At 38.9% G+C, this 22,788-nt stretch overlaps 1 protein-coding gene across 3 annotated transcripts in view; it reads left to right on the forward strand.

Annotated features, from left to right (window-relative positions):
- The window catches only part of uif (sushi, von Willebrand factor type A, EGF and pentraxin domain-containing protein uif), a 452,196-nt gene that overhangs the window by 403,772 nt on the left and 25,636 nt on the right, over positions 1–22,788 (forward strand). For 2 of the 3 annotated variants that reach the window (XM_053785483.2, XM_070088717.1), the window contains exons 24-28: positions 4,120–4,322; positions 16,330–16,498; positions 16,647–17,463; positions 19,587–19,690; positions 20,010–20,174. In XM_053785483.2, the coding sequence (XP_053641458.1) occupies positions 4,120–4,322; positions 16,330–16,498; positions 16,647–17,463; positions 19,587–19,690; positions 20,010–20,174 (1,458 nt within the window). Of the gene's footprint in view, positions 1–4,119; positions 4,323–14,988; positions 15,080–16,329; positions 16,499–16,646; positions 17,464–19,586; positions 19,691–20,009; positions 20,175–22,788 lie in introns of those variants that run through there. The other variant, XM_053785566.2, reaches the window with a different exon arrangement.

Consider the following 22,788-nt stretch of genomic DNA (forward strand, 5'->3'; position numbering starts at 1 on the left):
GCTTACACTCCAACAGCACGTCAAGTCCTAAAAACCATTTGTCTCCATTCCTCCTCTCTAACACGCTTTCCTGGAAGTCTAAGCCCCTAGCACACTAAACCTCCTTTACCCCCTCCCTCCAACCTTTCCTAGGCCGACCCCTACCCTGCCTTCCCTCCACTACATATTTGTATACTCTCAAAGCCATTCTATTTTGTTCCATTCTCTCTACATGTTCAAATCATCTCAATAACCCCTCCTCAGCCCTCTGGATAATAGTTTTCGTAATCCCGCACCTCCTCCTAATCTCTAAACTATGGATTCTCTGCATTATATTCACACTACACATTGCTGTCAGACATGACATCTCCAGCCTTCCCCTTGTTGCAACATTCACAGCCCATGCCTCACACCCATACAATGGCATTGGTAAAACTATACTCTCATACATTCCCCTCTTTGCTTTCATGGATAAAGTGTTTTGTCTCCACAGACTCCTCAGTGCACCACAAGGCCTTTTTCACTCATCAGTTATATGATTCACCTTATCCTTCATAGACCCATCTGCTGACATGTCCACTCCCAAATATCTGAACACATTCATTTCCTCCATACTCTCTCCCTCCAATTTAATATCCAATCTTCTGTTACCTAATTTTTTTGTTATCCTTTTAATTTCCTTCTTTTACATACCCTACCAAACTCATCAACCAACCTCTGCAACTTCTCTCTAGAATCTCCCAAAAGCACAGTGTCATCAGCAAAGAGCAACTGTGACAACTCCCACTTTGTGTTAGATTCTTTATCTTTTAACCCCACACCTCTTGCCAGCACCAGAGCATTCACTTCTCTTACTACTCCATCTATAAATATATTGAACAACCATGGTGACATCACACATCCCTGTCTAAGGCCTACTTTTACTGGTAAATAATCTCCCTCTCACCTACATACTCCAACTTGAGCCTCACTATCCTCGTAAAAACTTTCATGCATTTATGAAACAAAAATACCAACCACTCCAACACTATATCCCCCCTGCTTTTAACATTTCTGTCATGATCCCGTCAGTTCCAGCTGCTTTACCCCCATACATTCTACATAATGCCTCACTCACCTCCCCCACACACACATCCTGCTCTTCTTCACTCCTAAAAGATGTTATACCTCCCTGGCCAGTGCATGAAACTACCTCCTCCCTTTCTTCATCGACATTTAAAAGTTCCTCAAAGTATTCCCGCCATCTACCCAGTACCTCCAGTTCCCCATCAACTAACTCCCCTACTCTGCTTTTAACTGACAAATCCATTCGTTCCCTAGACTTTCTTAACTTGTTTATCTTACTCCAAAAATTTTTCCTATTTTCAGCAAAATTTCTTGACAGTGCCTCTCCCACTCTATCATCTGCTCTCCTCTTGCACTCTCTAACCACTCTCTTCACCTTTCTTTTACTCTCCTCTGCTCTTATAACATTTCTGCTTTGTAAACACCTCTCATAAGCTACCTTTTTCACTTTTATCACTCCCTTTACTTCATCATTCCACCAATCACTCCTCTTTCCTCCTGCACCCACCCTCCTATAGCCACAAACTTCAGCCCCACATTCTAATACTGCATTTTTAAAACTATGCCAACCCTCTTCAACCCCCCCCACTACTCATACTTGCACTAGTCCACCTTTCTGCCAATAGTTGCTTATATCTCACCCTAACTTCCTCCTCTCTTAGTGTATACACTTTCACCTCTCTCTTACTTGCTGTTGCTATTTTTCTTTTGTCCCATCTACCTCTTATTCTAACTGTAGTTACAACTAAATAATGATCTGATATATCCGTTGCCCCTCTATAAACATGTACATCCTGAAGCCTACCCCTCAACCTTTTATCCAACAATACATAATCTAACAAACTACTTTCATTACGTTCTATATCATACCTTGTTTACTTATCCTCTTTTTCATAAAATATGTATTACTTATTACCAAACCTCTTTCTACACATAGTTCAATTAAAGGATCCCATTTTCATTTACCCCTGGCACCCCAAATTTACCTACTACTCCCTCCACAACATTTTTACCCACTTTCGCATTGAGATCCCCAACCACAAGTACTCTCTCACTTGGTTCATAACTCCCCACGCACTCACTCGACATTTCCCAAAATCTTTCTCTCTCCTCTACACTTCTTTCTTCTCCAGGTGCATAAACACTTACTATAACCCACTTTACACATCCAACCCTTATTTTACTCCATATAATTCTTGAATTTATACATTTATATTCCCTCTTTTCCTGCCATAACTTATCCTTCAACATTATTGCTACTCCTTCTTTAGCTCTAACTCTATTTGAAACACCTGACCTAATCCCATTTATTTCTCTCCACTGAAACTCTCCTACCCCCTTCAGCTTTGTTTCACTTAAAGCCAGGACATCCAGCTTCTCATTCATAACATCCACAATCATCTCTTTCTTATCATTCGCACAACATCCACGCACATTTAAATATCCCACTCTGACGGTTTTCTTCTTTTTCTTTTTAGTAAGCTATACGGGAAAAGGGGTCACTAGCCCATTGTTCCTAGTATTTTAGTTGACTTTTACAACAGGCATCACTTACGGAGGAAAGATTCTTATTCCACTCTCCCATGAATATGAAAGAAAAAGCAATAAGAACAAGAGCTATTAAGATAAATTCAGAGAAAACTCAGATGAGTGTGTATACATAAACGTGTATATGTATGTGTAGTGTGACTTAAGTGTAAGTAGAAGTAGAAAGATGTACCTGAAATCTTGCATGTTTATGAGACAGGGAAAAAGACACCAGCAATCCTGGTAGGACAGTAGTACCTCCCCAAATGGTTGCTGTCTACCAACCTACTGCCCACAGCAAATAAATATATGTAGTGTAAAGGTAGAAAGTTGAAAGTGAACATAGAAAAGAGTAAGGTGATGAAGGTATCAAATGGTTTAGATAAAGAAAAATTGGATATCAAATTGGAGAGGAGGAGTATGGAAGAAGTGAATGTTTTCAGATATGTGGGAGTTGACATGTCAGCGGATGACTGTATGAAGGATGAGGTTAACTATAGAATTGATGAAAGAAAAAAGGTGAGTGGTGCACTGAGTTATTTGTGGAGACAAAAAACATTATCTATGGAGGCAAAGAAGGAAATGTATGAAAATGTAGTGGTACCAACACTCTTATATGGGTGTGAAGCTTGGGTTGTAAATGCTGCAGAGGGGAGGCGGTTGGAGGCAATGAAGATGTCGTGTCTAAGGGCAATGTGTGTTGTAAATATTATGCAGAGAATTTGGAGTGTGGAAATTAGGAGATGTGGAGTTAATAAAAGTATTAGTCAGAGGGCTGAAGAGGGGTTGTTGAGAAGGTTTGGTCATTTAGAGAAAATGGATCAAAGTAGAATGACACGGAGAGCATATAAATCTGTAGGGGAAGGAAGGCGGGGTAGGGGTCGTCCTCGAAAAGGTTGGAGGGAGGGGGTAAAGGAGGTTTTGTGGGCGAGGGGCTTGGACTTCCAGCAAGCATGCGTGAACGTGTTAGATAGGAGTGAATGGAGACGAATGGTATTTGGGACCTGACGAGCTGTTGGGATGTGAGCAGGGTAATATTTAGTGAAGGGATTCAGGGAAACTGGTTACTATTTTTATATAGCTGGACTTGAGTCCTGGAAATGGGAAGTACAATGCCTGCACTTTAAAGGAGGGGTTTGGCATATTGGCAGTTTGGAAGGATATGTTATGTATCTTTATATGTATACACTTCTAAACTGTTGTATTCTGAGCACCTCTGTAAAAACAGTGATTATGTATGAGTGAGGTGAAAGTGTTGAATGACAATGAAAGTATTTTCTTTTTGGGGATTTTCTTTCTTTTTGGGTCACCCTGCCTCGGTGAAAGACGGCCAACTTGTTAAAAAAAAAAATGTAGTATATAAAGACTGAGTGGCTTCGTGTCTGGAAGTGTGTGTGCCTTGCAGCATTACTCATTAGTACTACTTAACAGCTAATGAGTGGCTTCTTGTCTGGAAGTGTGTGTGCCTTGCAGCATTACTCATTAGTACTAACTTAACAGCTAACTTCACTGGTTCTCACAATGCCTCATTTCTTTGTGCACATCTAGGCACTAAACAAGCTCAATGCTCAGTGGAACTTCTGCACCAACACTGCTGCATCTACAGGACAGTGCAATGGTCTAGATGTGAATGTTGACTGCTCTCGCAGAAACCGTATAGCTCGTAATACACCGAACTCTGTGACCAAGCGTCAGGCTGCTCCTGACACTGATGATGTTTATGAAGTCAAGATCACCTTCCCTTCTGTTAAGTGAGTCTTCAATTTTGAAACTGTTTCATATGCAACTGATTTTCAAATTGTGCTTCTTTTGGGTTTAAATGAATTTATTAGGAAGTTACATATAAGGAAATTATGAAGATTATTCAATGAATTATTCAGCACTCGCAGTGATTATGCTTTACATTATATGAAAATAGCTATGAGATACTCATTAGGCAAACTGCGAAAGCAGTAAAGTGTGCACCATTTAGATCGTAGGTATAGGTGTCCCTTGCTTCATGTAAGTACAGGTGTCCCTTGCTTCATGGAAGTACAGGTTCCCTTGCTTCATGTAAGTACAGGTGTCGCTTGCTTCATGTAAGTACAGGTGTCCCTTGCTTCATGTAAGTACAGGTGTCCCTCACTTCATGTAAGTACAGGTGTCCCTCACTTCATGTAAGTACAGGTATCCCTGCTTCATGTAAATACAAGTGTCCCTTACTTCATATAAGTACAGGTATCTCTCACTTCATGTAAGTACAGGTATCCATCACTTCATGTAAGTACAGGTGTCCCTCACTTCATGTAAGTACAGGTGTCCCTCACTTCATGTAAGTACAGGTGTCCCTTACTTCATGTAAGTACAGGTATCCCTCATTTCATGTAAGTACAGGCATCCCTCACTTCATGTAAGTACAGGTGTCCCTCACTTCATGTAAGTACAGGTGTCCATTACTTCGTGTAAGTACAGGTATCCCTCACTTCATGTAAGTACAGGTATCCCTCATTTCATGTAAGTACAGGTGTCCCTCACTTCATGTAAGTACAGGTGTCCCTTACTTCATGTAAGTACAGGTATCCCTCGCTTCATATAAGTACAGGTATCCCTCACTTCATGTAAGTACAAGTGTCCCTCACTTCATGTAAGTATAGGTATCCCTCACTTCATGTAAGTACAGGTATCCCTCACTTCATGTAAGTACAGGTATCCCTCACTTCATGTAAGTACAGGTGACCCTCACTTCATGTAAGTACAGGTGACCCTCACTTCATGTAAGTACAGGTATCCCTCACTTCATGTAAGTACAGGTATCCCTCACTTCATGTAAGTACAGGTGTCCCTCACTTCATGTAAGTACAGGTGTCCCTTACTTCATGTAAGTACAGGTATCCCTCACTTCATATAAGTACAGGTATCCCTCACTTCATGTAAGTACAAGTGTCTCTCACTTCATGTAAGTACAGGTATCCCTCACTTCATGTAAGTACAGGTATCCCTCACTTCACATAAGTACAGGTATCCCTCACTTCATGTAAGTACATGTATCCCTCGCTTCATGTAAGTACAAGTGTCTCTCACTTCATGTAAGTACAGGTATCCCTCACTTCATGTAAGTACAGGTATCCCTCACTTCACATAAGTACAGGTATCCCTCACTTCATGTAAGTACAGGTGTCCCTCACTTCATGTAAGTACAGGTGACCCTCACTTCACGTAAGTACAGGTATCCCTCACTTCATGTAAGTACAAGTGACCCTCACTTCATGTAAGTACAGGTGACCCTCACTTCATGTAAGTACAGGTATCCCTCACTTCATGTAAGTACAGGTATCCCTCACTTCATGTAAGTACAAGTGACCCTCACTTCATGTAAGTACAGGTGTCCCTCACTTCATGTAAGTACAGGTGACCCTCACTTCATGTAAGTACAGGTGACCCTCACTTCATGTAAGTACAGGTATCCCTCACTTCATGTAAGTACAGGTATGCCTCACTTCATGTAAGTACAGGTGACCCTCACTTCATGTAAGTACAGGTGTCCCTCACTTCATGTAAGTACAGGTATCCCTCACTTCATGTAAGTACAGGTATCCTTCACTTCATGTAAGTACAGGTGACCCTCACTTCATGTAAGTACAGGTGTCCCTCCCTTCATGTAAGTATAGGTATCCCTCACTTCATGTAAGTACAGGTGACCCTCACTTCATGTAAGTACAGGTGTCCCTCACTTCATGTAAGTACAGGTATCCCTCACTTCACATAAGTACAGGTATCCCTCACTTCATGTAAGTACAGGTGACCCTCACTTCACGTAAGTACAGGTATCCCTCACTTCATGTAAGTACAAGTGACCCTCACTTCATGTAAGTACAGGTGACCCTCACTTCATGTAAGTACAGGTATCCCTCACTTCATGTAAGTACAAGTGACCCTCACTTCATGTAAGTTCAGGTGTCCCTCACTTCATGTAAGTACAGGTGACCCTCACTTCATGTAAGTACAGGTGACCCTCACTTCATGTAAGTACAGGTATCCCTCACTTCATGTAAGTACAGGTATCCCTCACTTCATGTAAGTACAGGTATCCCTCACTTCATGTAAGTACAGGTGACCCTCACTTCATGTAAGTACAGGTGTCCCTCACTTCATGTAAGTACAGGTATCCCTCACTTCATGTAAGTACAGGTATCCTTTACTTCATGTAAGTACAGGTGACCCTCACTTCATGTAAGTACAGGTGTCCCTCCCTTCATGTAAGTATAGGTATCCCTCACTTCATGTAAGTACAGGTGACCCTCACTTCATGTAAGTACAGGTGTCCCTCACTTCATGTAAGTACAGGTATCCCTCACTTCATGTAAGTACAGGTGACCCTCACTTCACATAAGTACAGGTATCCCTCACTTCATGTAAGTACAGGTGACCCTCACTTCATGTAAGTACAGATGACCCTCACTTCACGTAAGTACAGGTATCCCTCACTTCATGTAAGTACAAGTGACCCTCACTTCATGTAAGTACAGGTGACCCTCACTTCATGTAAGTACAGGTATCCCTCACTTCATGTAAGTACAGGTATCCCTCACTTCATGTAAGTACAAGTGACCCTCACTTCATGTAAGTACAGGTGTCCCTCACTTCATGTAAGTACAGGTGACCCTCACTTCATGTAAGTACAGGTGACCCTCACTTCATGTAAGTACAGGTATCCCTCACTTCATGTAAGTACAGGTATCCCTCACTTCATGTAAGTACAGGTGACCCTCACTTCATGTAAGTACAGGTGTCCCTCACTTCATGTAAGTACAGGTATCCCTCACTTCATGTAAGTACAGGTATCCTTCACTTTGTGTAAGTACAGGTGACCCTCACTTCATGTAAGTACAGGTGTCCCTCCCTTCATGTAAGTATAGGTATCCCTCACTTCATGTAAGTACAGGTGACCCTCACTTCATGTAGGTACAGGTGTCCCTCACTTCATGTAAGTACAGGTGACCCTCACTTCATGTAAGTACAGGTATCCCTCACTTCATGTAAGTACAGGTATCCCTCACTTCATGTAAGTACAGGTGTCCCTTACTTCATGTAAGTACAGGTGACCCTCACTTCATGTAAATACAGGTATTCCTCACTTCATGTAAGTACAGGTGTCCCTCACTTCATGTAAGTACAGGTATTCCTCACTTCATGTAAGTGCAGGTGTCCCTCACTTCATGTAAGTACAGGTGTCCCTCACTTCATGTAAGTACAGGTGACCCTCACTTCATGTAAGTACAGGTGACCCTCACTTCATGTAAGTACAGGTATCCCTCACTTCATGTAAGTACAGGTGACCCTCACTTCATGTAAGTACAGGTGACCCTCACTTCATGTAAGTACAGGTATCCCTCACTTCATGTAAGTACAGGTGACCCTCACTTCATGTAAGTACAGGTGTCCCTCACTTCATGTAGCACATTTCCAAGCTCATGTCACCTCTACTTTTCTCAATTAAACCATCAACACTAAAGTCTCCATAATAAAACTTAGTATGCTTTACAAACACTGATCACTTATGTTGAATGTACACTGAACATGGAGAATTATACACACTAGAACTGGGACACTGCATAATAGCAAATTTGCATTAAGTGGGGGAAACCTGTAGCAGTTATTGTCAGTGACACTTGCAGTGATTGTTTTTTTATATTCTGTTAATCATGTTACATAGTTATGATTTTATGCATGATTTCTGTGTGATTGTATATTAACATTACTGGTTGTGTATGTAATTCGTATAAACTGACTTTTTCCGGGCATAAGATACATTGATAAAACCAGTAAAATTTAAATGTACACAATAAAAACCAGTTCATTACATCACTTAAAAATGTGATTTAACTCCTTAACTGTCCAAACGTAGATCTACGTTCTCTCGCCCATTGCTCCAAATGCTTTGAAAAAAAAAAAAGTTTTTTTTTTTATATATAGAAATAAAGAGCCCATTTTCCACGTGACATAGAATAAAAAAAAAATTTTAGGGTCAGTACTTACTGAGATATGAGCCCACAAAGTTGGCACTTGATGATAACCTGACGGCAACATGAAGCTCTGCAGCTTTCAGAAGTATTTGCTGACGTACCTTTTTTTCTTGTTTTTATATTATTTTATGTAAGTTTTATGTTCTGATAATTGCAATTTATAGTAGTTCTTGTGATTTCATAGCCAATCTTTGTTCTGACATTAGTATTAGGTACTGAAATTGTACTCAAATTGTCACAAACACACTGACAGGTGAACATTTACACCTGCCCTGGTCATTTACTATTATCTAGGAATATATACAAAGTATTTATAGGTCCCAGCAATGTTTTGGATATGCGGGAGTATATAATAATAATAATTTTAATAATAATAAGTTCCCTTGAAGGATGATGTAAGACAAGTGTCAGTTCACTACTGACAGTGCAGTGATAAGATAAGTGGTGACATTTGATGAGCATCCAGGCCCTGGAATTATTTGTTTTCACTGTTACTTATAAACATGTCTGTTTGTCTGTCTAGCTCTCTATCTGTCCATCTAGCTCACCGTCTATCTGCCTGTCTTGCTCTCTATTTATCTCTGTTTCTGCTTATCTGTCTCTCTGTCTGCTTGTCTCTCTCACTGTCTCTCTGCTTGTCTCTCTCACTGTCTCTCTGCTTGTCTCTCTCACTGTCTCTCTGCTTGTTTCTCACTGTCTCTCTGCTTGTCTCTCTCTTACTGTCTCAGAGAGAGCCACTCGTGAACCAACAGGTATTACACATGACTGTGTCGTCATGTCTGGTTCCTGAGCAAGTGTAAATACATATTACTTGCCAGTCATGCATATTGCACAATATATCAACAAGCACAGTACAGCACTTTGTCTGGATTTTTTTGGATTATCCTAGGTAATTTACACTTTGTATAATTGTATTTATGTGTACCTGTGAGTCAGAGTTAGAGACAGATAGACAGACAGAGATAGACATAGTCAGATAGACAGAAATAGACAGACAGACAAACAGATAGAGATACAGACAAACAGACAGAGACAGCCAAAGTCAATCAGCCAGCCAGCCAAGCAGCCACCAAGCCACCCAGCCCACCGAACACGTATTACATGTTGCAGAATTGTTTCTTTTTACTTAGGGCATAGGCTATAAGACATTCTGGCAGGATGACACGACTAGTGGTACCAAAATTGAAAGTGTTGCACAAATGTTGCACATGGGTTATTATCGAGTTTTTTTTATATTTCCTCAACCACTTTTGGCCACATCCACCTCAAAGTCACTAAACTCGAGGCCAACATCACTTTCCTCTTAAAATGGGAATGTTAATACTACATGACATCAGTGAATCCCAGGTGTTTGCCACGCTGTTTGCTCTAGCTGGCATTCAGTTGAACTGGTGTTCCCACAAGGTACTAAGTGGTCCCAGATTTTTTTAATACTGCGCACACCGAGCGTTACGACCCATTCTATGCTGACCAGGCATCTCAGGCCATTCGTGCCAAATTTGGAGGCAGGAAAAATAAAACGTAGATCTATGTTTGGAGCACTAGTGGTAAGAACATAGATCTACGTTTGAACAGTTAAAGGATTAATACATTTCTTGAAGTTACATACTTCATGTGACATACAATACTTCGCTTATCAAAAATGACTATTGAATTTTAAAAGTATTGAAATATGACTTAAATTGCACAGTAATTAAACAAATGTATAATTATAGTCAGGAAAGTTCTAATTGAAGGTATTGGTGATTGAGTGTGAGAGGAAGTTTTATTTCTTGTAGCAGGTCTTGTGTGGTGTGACAGCAGTATCTAGGTGGAATATGGGCTGTATCTGTATATTGCCTAGTAGAATACCATTATAAAATCCTCATAGCATGAATGCTGCATTTCCAGTCACTGGAAAGCATCAGATTTTCATGGCTATTATTATTAAAACTAGAAGGTTATAATTTAAATATTGGGAGAAATGTTAAAATAAAAATATGTTGATATACAATATTCCACTATCTCTGGTATTCATGAGGCAGACAGGAAGCATATATGTAGCTTGTGTATGGTATCATCCAACCAATTTTCCTGATGAGTTGTCCAGATGAATTTTGAACAATAGTCAGCTGCCTGCAGTTCCAGCCATGCCAAATTTAGTGAATATAGTTTGTGCCATCTTATGATACTGTTGTTATTATTGTTTTTTTAGCACACTGACCATCTCCCACTGAGGCAGACTGACCCAAAAAAGAAGAAACAAAAGTTTTCTTCTTTTTGCATTTAGCAGTATATACAGGAGAAGGGGTTTCTAGCTCCTTGCTCCTGCCATTTTAGTTGCCTCTTACAACATGCATGGGTTACAGAGGAAGGATTCTTCTCCACTATAGGAGGGTGGGTGCAGGAGGAAAGAGGAGTGATTGGTGTAATGACGAGGTAAAGGGTGCGATGAAAGAGAAAGAGGTAGCTTATGAGAGGTTTTTACAAAACAGAAGTGATATAAGGGCAGAGTATATGAAGAGTAAAAGAAAGGCAAAGAGAGTGGTGAGAGAGAGTGCAAAAGGAGAGCAAATGATAGAGTGGGAGAGGCACTGTCAACAAATTTTACTGAGAATAAGAAAAAATTTTGGAGTGAGATAAACAAGTTAAGAAAGCCTAGGGAATGAATGGATTTGTCAGTTAAAAACAGAGTAGGGGAGTTAGTAGATGGGGAGGTGGAGGTATTGGGTAGATGGTAGAAATATTTTGAGGAACTTTTAAATGTTGAAGAAAGGGAGGCAGTAATTTCATGCACTGGCCAGGGAGGTATAACATCTTTTAGGGGTGAAGAAGAGCAGGATGTGAGTGTGGGGGAGGTGCCTGAGGCATTATATAGAATGAAAGGGGGTAAAGCATCTGGAACTGACAAGATCATGACAGAAATTTTAAAAGCAGGGGGGGATATAGTGTTGGAGTGGTTGGTATTTTTGTTTAATAAATGCATGGCAGAGAGCATGTATAGTTTCTTTATATAAAGGGAAGGGGAACAAAAGAGATTGTAAAAATTATAGGGGAATAAATTTTCTGAGTATACCAGGTAAAATGTATGGAATGGTTATTATTTGAAAGAATTAGAGATAAGACAGAGAGCAGGATTGCAGATGAACAAGGATGCTTTAGAATGGGTAGGGGTTGTGTAAATCAAGTGTTTACATTGAAGCATATATGTGAACAGTATTTACATAAAGGTAGGGAAGTTTTCATTGCATTTATGGATTTAGAGAAGGCATATGATAGAGTGGATAGGGGAGCAATGTGGCAGATGTTGCAAGTGTATGGAATAGGTAGTAAGTTATTAAATGCTGTAAAGAGATTTTATGAGGATAGTGAGGCTCAGGTTAGGTTGTGTAGGAGAGAGGGAGATTACTTCCCAGTAAAGTAGATCTTAGACAGGGATGTGTAATGTCACCATGGCTGTTTAACATATTTATAGATGGGTGTGTAAAGGTAGAATAAAAGTGAATATAGATAAGAGTAAGGTGATGAGGGTATCAAACGATTTAGATAAAGAAAAATTGGATATCACACTGGAGGGAGGAAGGATGGAAGAAGTGAATGTTTTCAGATATTTGGGATTTGACTTGTCAGTGGATGGGTTTATGAAGGACGAGGTTAACCATAGAACTGATGAAGGAAGAAAGGTGAGCTGTGCGTTGAGGTATCTGTTGAAACAAATAGCGTTATCCATGGAGGCAAAGAAGGGAATGTAGGAAAGTATAGTAGTACCCACACTCTTATATGGGTATGAAGCATGGGTTATAAATGCTACAGCAAGGAAGAGGCTAGAGGTAGTGGAGATGTCTTGTCTAAGGGCAATGTGTGGTGTAAATATTATGCAGAGAATTCGTAGTGTGGAAATTAGGAGGTGTGGAGTTACTAAAAGTATTAGTCAAGAGGGCTGAAGAGGGGTTGTTGAGGTGGTTTGGTCATTTAGAAAGAATGGAACAAAGTAGAATGACTTGGAGAGCGTATAAATCTGTATGGGAAGGAAGGCGGGGTAGGGGTCGTCCTCAAAAAAGGTTGGAGGGAGGGGTTAAAGGAGGTTTTGTGGGCAAGGGACTTTTACTTTCAGCAAGTGTGCATGAGCATGTCAGATAAGAGTGAATGGAGATGAATGGTTTTTGGGACCTGATGAGCTGTTCGAGTGTGAGTAGGGTAATATTTAGTGAAGGGATTCAGGGAAACCGGTTAGCCGGACTTGAGTCCTGAAAATGGGAAATGCAATGCCTGAACTATAAAGTAGGGGTTTGGGATATTGGCTGTTTGGAAGGACGTCCAAACTATTGTATCTGAGTGCCTCTGCAAAGACATGGATTATGTTTTCTTTTTAGGTTACCTTGCCTTCGTGGGAAATGGCCAACATGTTAAAAAAAATTTCTTTTTAAAACTAAACATTGAAAGAAGCAAGGTAATAAGGGTAACACAAATTCTAGGCAGTGGTAGAATACTTATTAGATTAGTGGGAGGGAATATGGAGGAAGTGGATATAATGATTTAGAAATTTGGGAGCAGACATGTCAGCAGATGGGTCTATAAAAGATGAGGCAAATATGTGAGGGTAAGAAAAGGTGGATAGTGTGTTGAAGTATCTGTAAAAAGAAAGAAGTTTATCTATGGAGGAAAAAAAAATGTACTAGAGTTTAGTTGTGCCAGCACTTTTATATGAGTGTGAGGTATGAGTTTTGAATATTGCAGCAAGAAGAGACTAAAGGCAGTGGAGATGTCATGTTTGAGAACAACATATCATGTGCATATCATGCAGAGAATTTGGAGCATAGACATTAAAAGGTGGTGTAGGGTAACCAAGAGTATAATTCAGAGAGCTGAGGAGGGGTTGTTGAGGTGGTTTGGGCATGTAGGGAGGATGGCAAGAGAAAGGATGATAAAGATGGTGTGTAAATTGTGAAAATCAGGGGTGAAAAGAAGGAGGGGTAGGAACAATTGAAGGGCAGGGGGGTAAAGGAGGCCTGAGTTTTAGGGGCTTGAACATCCAGCAAGCTTGTGTGAGCTTGTTAGATAGAAGGGAATGGAGACATGGAGATAAGTTGTTTTTTATGGATGTGCTGTTGGAGTGTGAGCAAGGTAACTTTGATGAAGGGATTCAGCAAAACCAGTTAGCCAGACTTGAGTCTTGTAGGTGCCTGCACTTTGAAGAGGGATGGTGATGTTTCAGTCAGAGGGTAATATGAATTGTGATGCCAGCAAACTTCTGGCAAGACAGTGATTGAAAGAATGATGTGAAGATGTTTCCTTCTTGGCCAGAAGCGAACCAATCACAGTTCATATTACCCTTTTGACTACAACATTCCCACTCCACCTTCAAAGTGCAGGTACTTCCCACCTCCAGAACTCGTGCCCAACTAACTGGTTTCCCTGAATCCCTTCATAAAAGTTAGCTTGCTTATACTCCAACAGCACATCTATTAACTAGCACCTGTCTCCATTCATTCCTATCTAATACACTCACATGCTGGATAATCAAGCCACAACAACTCCAGTCTCCTTTATCTTTCTCTCCTTTCAACCATTTCTGGATAACCCCACCCCTCCTACCTTCCACCCACAATTTGTATAAACTCTAACATTCTGTTCCTTTCCATCTTCCCTTCATGCAAAAACCACCTCTACAACCATGCAAAAACCACCTCTACAACCCCTCCTCAGCCTTCTGAATTATACCCTTGGCAACCCCCCCACATCCCCTTTTAATTTCTGCACTCTGCTTTGACATGATATTCAGGCCACACATTACTCTTAAACATGACATCTCATGAGTGAGAACATCAACTTAAAAGGTTTTCAAACTGTACCTACTGCACAGCAGACACTAGAAATTTCTTCTCCCAGAAAGTAGCAAAATAAGGAGTGATATACCAACTAATTGTGCCATAACACATAGTTTCCCTAGAAAAAAAATCATCTAATAAAATGTGAGACACAGCACAAGCCACAGGTTTCCTGTCCACTGGAAAATCACCCAAGTCAGGTAAATACATTATTGTACTGATAACTAGGCAAACAACCTTGTCTTAATCAAGTGGCCTCTTATTGTTTGACTTCATATATTTATTTGTGTACCCTAAGCACAATACATTAAGACATGCTTGAGGATCTTATAAAAAAGGATAAAAGAGGGTATTTCACAGCTCATTGTGCTTACATTATATTAGATCTGTGCTTGAAAATAACTGTTATTAAAGCATCACAAATATTTTTTGCTCTTAAACACTTTTTCCAGTAAGTATATAACTCATAACCCTGCAGGAAAATAAGTTAAATCAATCATGACAGGAATATTTCAGTGATACAGTTCTCTAAAGTAAATAATGAATATGAGTATGAGACATGAGTATTGACCATCCATCCTTGACCCTTAATGAAGCTCCTTCCCCAGCAAGCTACGATGGAAGAGGGACACAGATCAGGCTTACCAGTATAACCTGAAAGTTTCTTTCCCTGCCAAGAAGTAAGATTATTGTAAATGCCACCATTGGTAATGACCCATCATTAACTACCTGTGTAGTAATTTCAATAATAACTGAAAATACTAAACTCACTGTATGCTGTTGTGTAATCGCAGAAACTGTCACATTCAAACATTCACTTGCAGCTTATGGGGGCTACATGCTTTGCTTTTGAAAATGGTTGCTTGATTCTGAAAAAAAAAAAAAATCTTCAACAGGAAAGGATCTTAATTGAGTAAGCGAAGTTTTAAAGCTTGTGAGGCAATGTTTTATAATGAGAATATACATTAAACTAATAATAGCCAAGCATTTAGTCAGTGGGACATGGTTGGTAATGGAGGATAGTGCTTCTAAGGTTAGTGGGTAGTCACAGTAGTATTAAACAAGTTACTTTATTGCCAATTGTTCTGGTATGTGGTTTTATTTATAATTATTCATATTTAAATACAACATACATGGCTTATTTTATATAAACATTGCTTGAAAATGTTACACAGCATCATCATATATCTTTTAGTATGTGTTTTCTTTCTTATCTTTATTTTGTTGTATTTTATACAGTAGTATGTTATGTATTGCCTTGCCACATAAATTTGATCTTATATAATGTACCAGTAAACATGACAACTTGTAAAATATCTGAAAATAGCATTAAAACCTATTATTAAATATTTCATTAGCTGCAGTGCTAGCATGAGTTCCTTTAGTGCATCTCTACTAGTGCAGCTACCTATACTTTTTATAATAAACATCAAGTCCGGCAGGCTGGACTTGATTCCTGGAGATGGGAAGTACAGTGCTGGCACTCTGAAGGAGGGGTGTTAATGTTGCAGTTTTATAACTGTAGTGTAAGCATGCCTCTGGCAAGACAGTGATGGAGTGAATGATGATGAAAGTTTTTCTTTTTTGGGCCACCCTGCCTTGGTGGGAAATGGCCAATGTGTTAATATAATAAATAATATATATATAATTTATTTATTTATTATGGTAATAGTATACATACATAAAAATCAATAAAATCTGATGTCAGGTGTGTTGTCTTACAGGTTACATTATCGTGTTCTTACTGTCTCAAATACTTTAATTTATCATCACTATCTTAACAGTTTTATTCATAATTTTTGAAAGTGATCTGAATCTCTATAAGGAAATGTAACTTTTATTGTACAGTACAAGATGTGAAACTTATTCATAATATATCATTAAGATGGAGTAGTTAGTTTAACACATTCCTTGTATGTCAAAGGCTGATGATTTGAATTACTCAACAGTGATCCAGTCCAGAACTCAAACTCAGAATTGGAATCAACTGTCCGTCGTTTGATTGAAGGAGTTATTTTAGAGCAGGATCAATTTGATGTTCGTGATGCTCTGCCCAATGTTGTCCCAGACCCATCCTCATTAGACCTTAAATCAGAATATTCATGCCCTATTGGAAAGGTTTGTTGTTGGCATTTTTTAAATGCAGAAATTCATTTACCATAAAAATTTTTGAGCTAAATATATCTTACCATAATGTGGAAGATGCAATACTATTCATAAAAATAATAAGGAAGAAGGATTTTAAAAGTTAAAATACACTTTACAGGTTGTGGTTGATAGCGAGTGTGTAGACTGTGCTACAGGAACTTATTATGATACTGAGACAAAGTCATGCAAACTCTGCAAGTCTGGCACATATCAGAATGAGATAGGTCAGGTTGCTTGCAAGCCATGCCCTCAGCGTGCAGGTCGTCAGGGTGTTACAAAGACCTCGGGGTCACGCTCAGTTGAAAACTGTCAGGAACGATGTGCAGCTGGCAGATACTTTGATGAAGAAATGAGTGTCTGTCGGTCTTGTGGATATGGATATTATCAGTCTGAAGAGGGTAAATTCTCATGCAAGAGGTGTGACCGAGGCCTTACCACTCGCACAAAAGAAGCCGTATCAGCATCTGAATGTCGTGAAGAATGTGAATCAGGCCTCCAGCTTGGCACAACTGGTCCATGTGAACCTTGTCAACGTGGAACATACCGTACCAAGGGTATTCATGCATCGTGTATCCGCTGCCCAGCAGATCGTACCACTCTAGGACCCGGTGCATCCTCTGTAGAGGAATGCTCATTACCAATATGTATTGCTGGAACATTCCTTTCTAATTTGAACACCGTATATAACTGTCTGAAATGTCCTAAAGGTACCTATCAACCAGAAGCAATGCAAACGTCATGTATAGATTGTCCACAAGATACTTCAACTCACGATGTTGGTGCGACCTCAATTCAGGAGTGCTCCAACCCCTGTGAGGTTCATGGAGAACAGATGCTCTGTGACCCTAATGCTCTCTGTCTTTTTATCTCTGAATCTAATGACTTTGAGTGTCAGTGCAAACCTGGCTTCAACGGCTCAGGAGAACATTGTTCTAGTGAGTAAACTTGCTCTTAAATATTTGTTAACACAAAATTTATTTTATATATTAAAATTTAACCTGTTAAAACTGGAATCTTGTATGTAAAAAGATAAAATTAATATCAATTTCTAAAAAACCATAAAAATACAGTTGTTATACATTCAAAATGATTACGTATAGAGTTTGGTCATATAATATAGATATCATTTGATGCAATTTAACCCTTTGACTGTTGCAACCCCAAATCCTGAGGTGTCTCCTGGTGTCGAAAAATTTTTGAAAAAAAAAAAAAATTGTTCTTATGAAATAATAGAGAATCTTTTCCTGATGGTAATGACACCAAAAGAACGAAATTTGATGGAAATCTTATGGAATTACGCTCTCGCGAAGTTAGCGACCTTGGCGATATTTACGAATCGGCAATTTTGCCCACTTTGAGCCCTATTTTCGCTAATTCCAATGTTCCAGTCAACCAATCTCAATGCTACTTCTTTAGACCTCCATTTGTTCTATCGACTGAGTACAAGAAACTGCCCATTTATCGATTTCAGCTACCCAATAACGTGGTCAAAAATTTGCAATTTGGCCAATTTCACACAAATTAAAAAATATGTCAATTTCAAAATAGGGTTCAAAATGAACATTGCAGACATTCCTGGCTCTAAAATAACATTTTCTTTGTTCATCAGTCACATCTCCAGGCCCCTCTGATATTACTCTTGCTTTCTATTTTGAATTTTTATTCAAACAAAGAATAGAAGATTTACTGTTATGCAGACTACTGCAATATTGTAATAATTGTATAAATAATGTCAACCCATTCATGACTGCATATTAGAATGGCTAGTTGGACATTTATTGGACAATGACAACATTTGTTTACTTTTGAACATTGGCAAAAATCAAACATTTCTCCTACTTTGAGTTCCATTTCAAGGTTCTTTTCATAGTAAAACCAATCAAAATCACTGCTATTTCTATAATATCTTTTCCATTCTATCAAATGAGACCAAGAAAATGAAAATACAACCATAAATACTATATGAAAATGCACTGCAAAATCGGTGTTTTAATCCAAAAACACGGTCAGAGTTTTTTTTTTTCTCATTATGCACTGCGTGCTGCAGGATTTTTTTTATATGGTGCACACTGACCACACAGACCCATTCTCTCACATGTGAGCCTACCAGCTTTCTCCTGCTTGATTTGTAGCCGCTAGAATTTTTTAGCATGTATACGTCAAACACGGTGGCTCTTAAGATGTATATATGTATGACCGAAACAGTCAAAGGGTTAAGGCTCTGAAGATACGCAAATGCATTTTGGCAAACTAATCATAAGGCTTACTTGATACTGATATCTAGAACTAGAATAAAATTTAAGTTAGTACAGCTTGGGTAATTCATTATTATCATAAGTACAATGAGACAAGTTGCCAATAAAGAAATGGTCAGTTACAAATAAATTATATTGGTTCAGCTACCTGCATTTTATGAATGGATGAATTGAACATATAATGCAGAGAATTCGTAGTTTGGAAGTTAGGAGGAGGTGCGGGATTACCAAAACTGTTGTCCAGAGGGCTGAGGAAGGGTTGTTGAGGTGGTTCGGACATGTAGAGAGAATGGAGCGAAACAGAATGACTTCAAGAGTGTATCAGTCTGTAGTGGAAGGAAGGCGGGGTAGGGGTCGGCCTAGGAAGGGTTGGAGGGAGGGGGTAAAGGAGGTTTTGTGTGCGAGGGGCTTGGACTTCCAGCAGGCATGCGTGAGCGTGTTTGATAGGAGTGAATGGAGACAAATGGTTTTTAATACTTGACGTGCTGTTGGAGTGTGAGCAAAGTAACATTTATGAAGGGATTCAGGGAAACCGGCAGGCCGGACTTGAGTCCTGGAGATGGGAAGTACAGTGCCTGCACTCTGAAGGAGGGGTGTTAATGTTGCAGTTTAAAAACTGTAGTGTAAAGCACCCTTCTGGCAAGACAGTGATGGAGTGAATGATGGTGAAAGTTTTTCTTTTTCGGGCCACCCTGCCTTGGTGGGAATCGGCCGGTGTGATAATAAAAAAAAAAAAATAAAATGAATTGAACACCAAAATTTACTAACAACAGTGTTAATAATAATGTGTTTTGTTTACTCAGACAAGTGTGATGGCTATTGTGAGAATAATGGTGCTTGTAAGAAGAATGAAGATGATGAACCCTATTGTGTTTGTTCTGGTTCCTTCACAGGTAGCAAATGCCAGGTAAGTGTAGATTACCCTGATGTTAATGTTTTCAGGGTGTACCAAACAAGTTCTCACGACAGGAGGGTAGTGAATGCACTTTGACAAGGTCTTAATCCAACAGTGAATTGATGTAGGCTTATAATAAACAGTTTTACTGATATGTTTGATTACTATAATGCAGTATGACTGTTTCAACTTCTGATTGTAATGCAGAGGACTGTAAAACTTATGAAAATATCTTTTTTTTATTATTGCTGAGATAATTGTCTGAAGCCCATAATAAAAACCTGAATGCCATTATATTTACTTAATACTATATTTAACTCTGTAATGACAGATTAAGAGTGACTTCACATATATTGCTGGAGGCATTGCTGGTGCTGTTGTCTTCCTGATACTCATTGTGCTTCTTGTATGGATGATCTGCATCCGTGCCACCAGGAGACGTGACCCTAAGAAAGGTTTCCTTAACCAACCATCCATTGATCCCAATGGTTCACAGGTAAGAGAATAATAGCTGCATTTATACCCAAATTGCATTTAATCGCTCCAGTTTATTCAACACAAATCGAAAGGGATTATGTTTTATGATGGTAGTGCCTGTAACAGTGAATTTTTTTTTTTTTTTTCAGATTATTTCAGATTATAGACCCCCCAAAGGTTTAATAACCCAGGATAATCCAAGAAAGTAATGTGGTGTTGCTTAATTGCAATGTGGTTCTTAGGGTCTTTCACTTAGAATGTGGTTTACAACACTTAACTAACTTGTATGTATATGAATAAACAGAGGGATGGATGGGGGGAGGGGGGCACGAACCGCAGTTAATAAATTGACAAGCTGATGCTCCTATGTATATATTTACGTTTAGGGAAATAGGAACAGCAGGTGGATAAAGACATTAATGTAGTACAATGCAATCCTTTATTGACAATGTTTTGCCCACAGTCGAATTTATCAAGTCTGTTTGTGACTTGATAAAGCCCACTGTGTGGACAAAACATTGGTAATAAAGAAACCATGGTACAGGTGGGAATTGACCTCATGGCAAGTGAGTCGTAAAACTCCAGACCAACGCTTTAGCCAGTGGCTAATGGGTCAGTCTGGAGTTTTATGACTCACTCGCCGTGAGTTCAGTCCCCACCTGTACCGTAATTGTGTTGTTACGGTTTTGTGAGTCATTGGTAATAAAGAACTGTATTATACTATGCAGTAGGACCCCACTTATACTGCAGGTTAGGTTCCAGGCTACTGCCATAAAGAGGAAATGCATATAAATGCTAAATAAGTTTACACTAACATATATTAAGTTATCAATAGAACTAGGCATTAAAAATTACAATTAAAAGTAAAATACACACACACAGTACACTTGTTACTTACCTTAAAATATTAATATGAATGTGTGAGAGGTGAGTGGCAGTGTAAAAGGTTTTCCATGTCACCAATAAGTCACTTTGTTTGACTTTTTTGGGTTATCCTAGGTTCTCTACACATATGCTGCTATATGGAAATGTCTATATTAGTGTAATATACAACATTTAATGTGCCCAAGGCACCCAAGAGATTATTATTATTATTATTATTATTACTATTGTTTATTAATATGGAATCTTCAAGAGTAGAGAGAGACTTAGTAATTTTAATGTGTACCTGCACGCCAGCACAGTATGTATATTTAGGTATAGGTACACATAGTATAATTATGAGAGTACATATAAAATATTCAGTAACCTTAAAACACTTGAAATTTTGGAAAGTTTCCAGACATAATAGAGAAGTGCTCATGGAGAATGTAAACAAACTGGGTGAGGCGCTGTGATCGTATTAGAAAGGCAGGTGAGGGGAGCCATATAGCAAGTTTTAATTTGAAATGTCCGTATTAGCGGAACGCCGTATATTGAAATGCTGTAAAGTGGGGCCCTGCTGTATTTCAACTGTCTTTATCCACTATGTAGTTATTTTATACCATTCCTTCCCAGGAACAGCAGGTGTAAGGAAGTGAATCTGGGTTCTTGCAGTTGTCAACAGAATGCTCTTACCACTGAGCTACACTTATGTTTTTATCCATCATGAAATTAGCTTAGATTTTTACCCAAGACAATTTTTTCCACTGAAAATTACAGTTGAAGGAACAGTCTTTATAGAAAAGCATCCAGCCTGCCTTTTCTGTCTTAGATGAAAAATCTACTTAACCCTTTCAGGGTCAACAGGCCCTCTCCCAGAATTGTTCTCAGGGTCGCCAAATTTTCAAAAAAAAAAAAAAAATATTTTTTCTTGTGAAAAGATGGAGAATCTTTTCCCGATCATAATGACACCAAAAGTATGAAATTTGATGGAAAACTTACGGAATTATGTTCTTGCAAAGTTAGCGGTCTCGACAATGTTTACGCATCGGCAATTTCGCCCACTTTGAGCCCTATTTTCGGCCAATTCCAATGTACTAGTCGACAAAAATCATAACTATTTCACTAGAACTCTATTTTTTCTATCGATGAGTACAAGAAACCACCCATTTACCGATTTCAATTATCCAGTAATTTAGCAATTTGGCAATTTCACACAAATTTCAAAAGATGCCAATTTCCAAATAGGGTCCAGAATAAACAAGAAAGGCATTTCTGGAACTAAAATAACATTTCCTCTGTCCATTAGTCATGTCCCCACGCCCCTCTTACATTCTTTTGCTTTCCACTTTGAAATTTTATTCTCACAAAAAATAGAAGATTTACTGTTATGCAGACTACTGCATTAGTGTAGAAATGATATAAATAATATCAGCGCACTTGTGAAAGAATATTAGACTCACCAGTTGACATGTATTGGATGCATAGCATGATTTGTTTACTTTTGAACTTCGGCAAAAATCGAAGATTTCTGCTACTTTGAGCTCAATTTCAAGGTACTTTTCATTGTAAAACCAATCAAAATCGTCTCAATTTCTGTATTATGTCTTCCATTCTATAAAATGAGACCAGGAAAACTAGAATACCATCATAAATACCATACGAAAATACAGTGCAAAGTCGCTGTTTTAAACCAAAAACACTGTCAAAGTTTTTTTTTTCTCATTATGCACTGTGTGCTGCAGAATTTTTTTTATACTGCGCACACTGAC

The sequence above is a fragment of the Cherax quadricarinatus genome, chromosome 2, assembly GCF_038502225.1.
Source record: "Cherax quadricarinatus isolate ZL_2023a chromosome 2, ASM3850222v1, whole genome shotgun sequence".
Lineage (NCBI taxonomy): Eukaryota > Metazoa > Arthropoda > Malacostraca > Decapoda > Parastacidae > Cherax > Cherax quadricarinatus.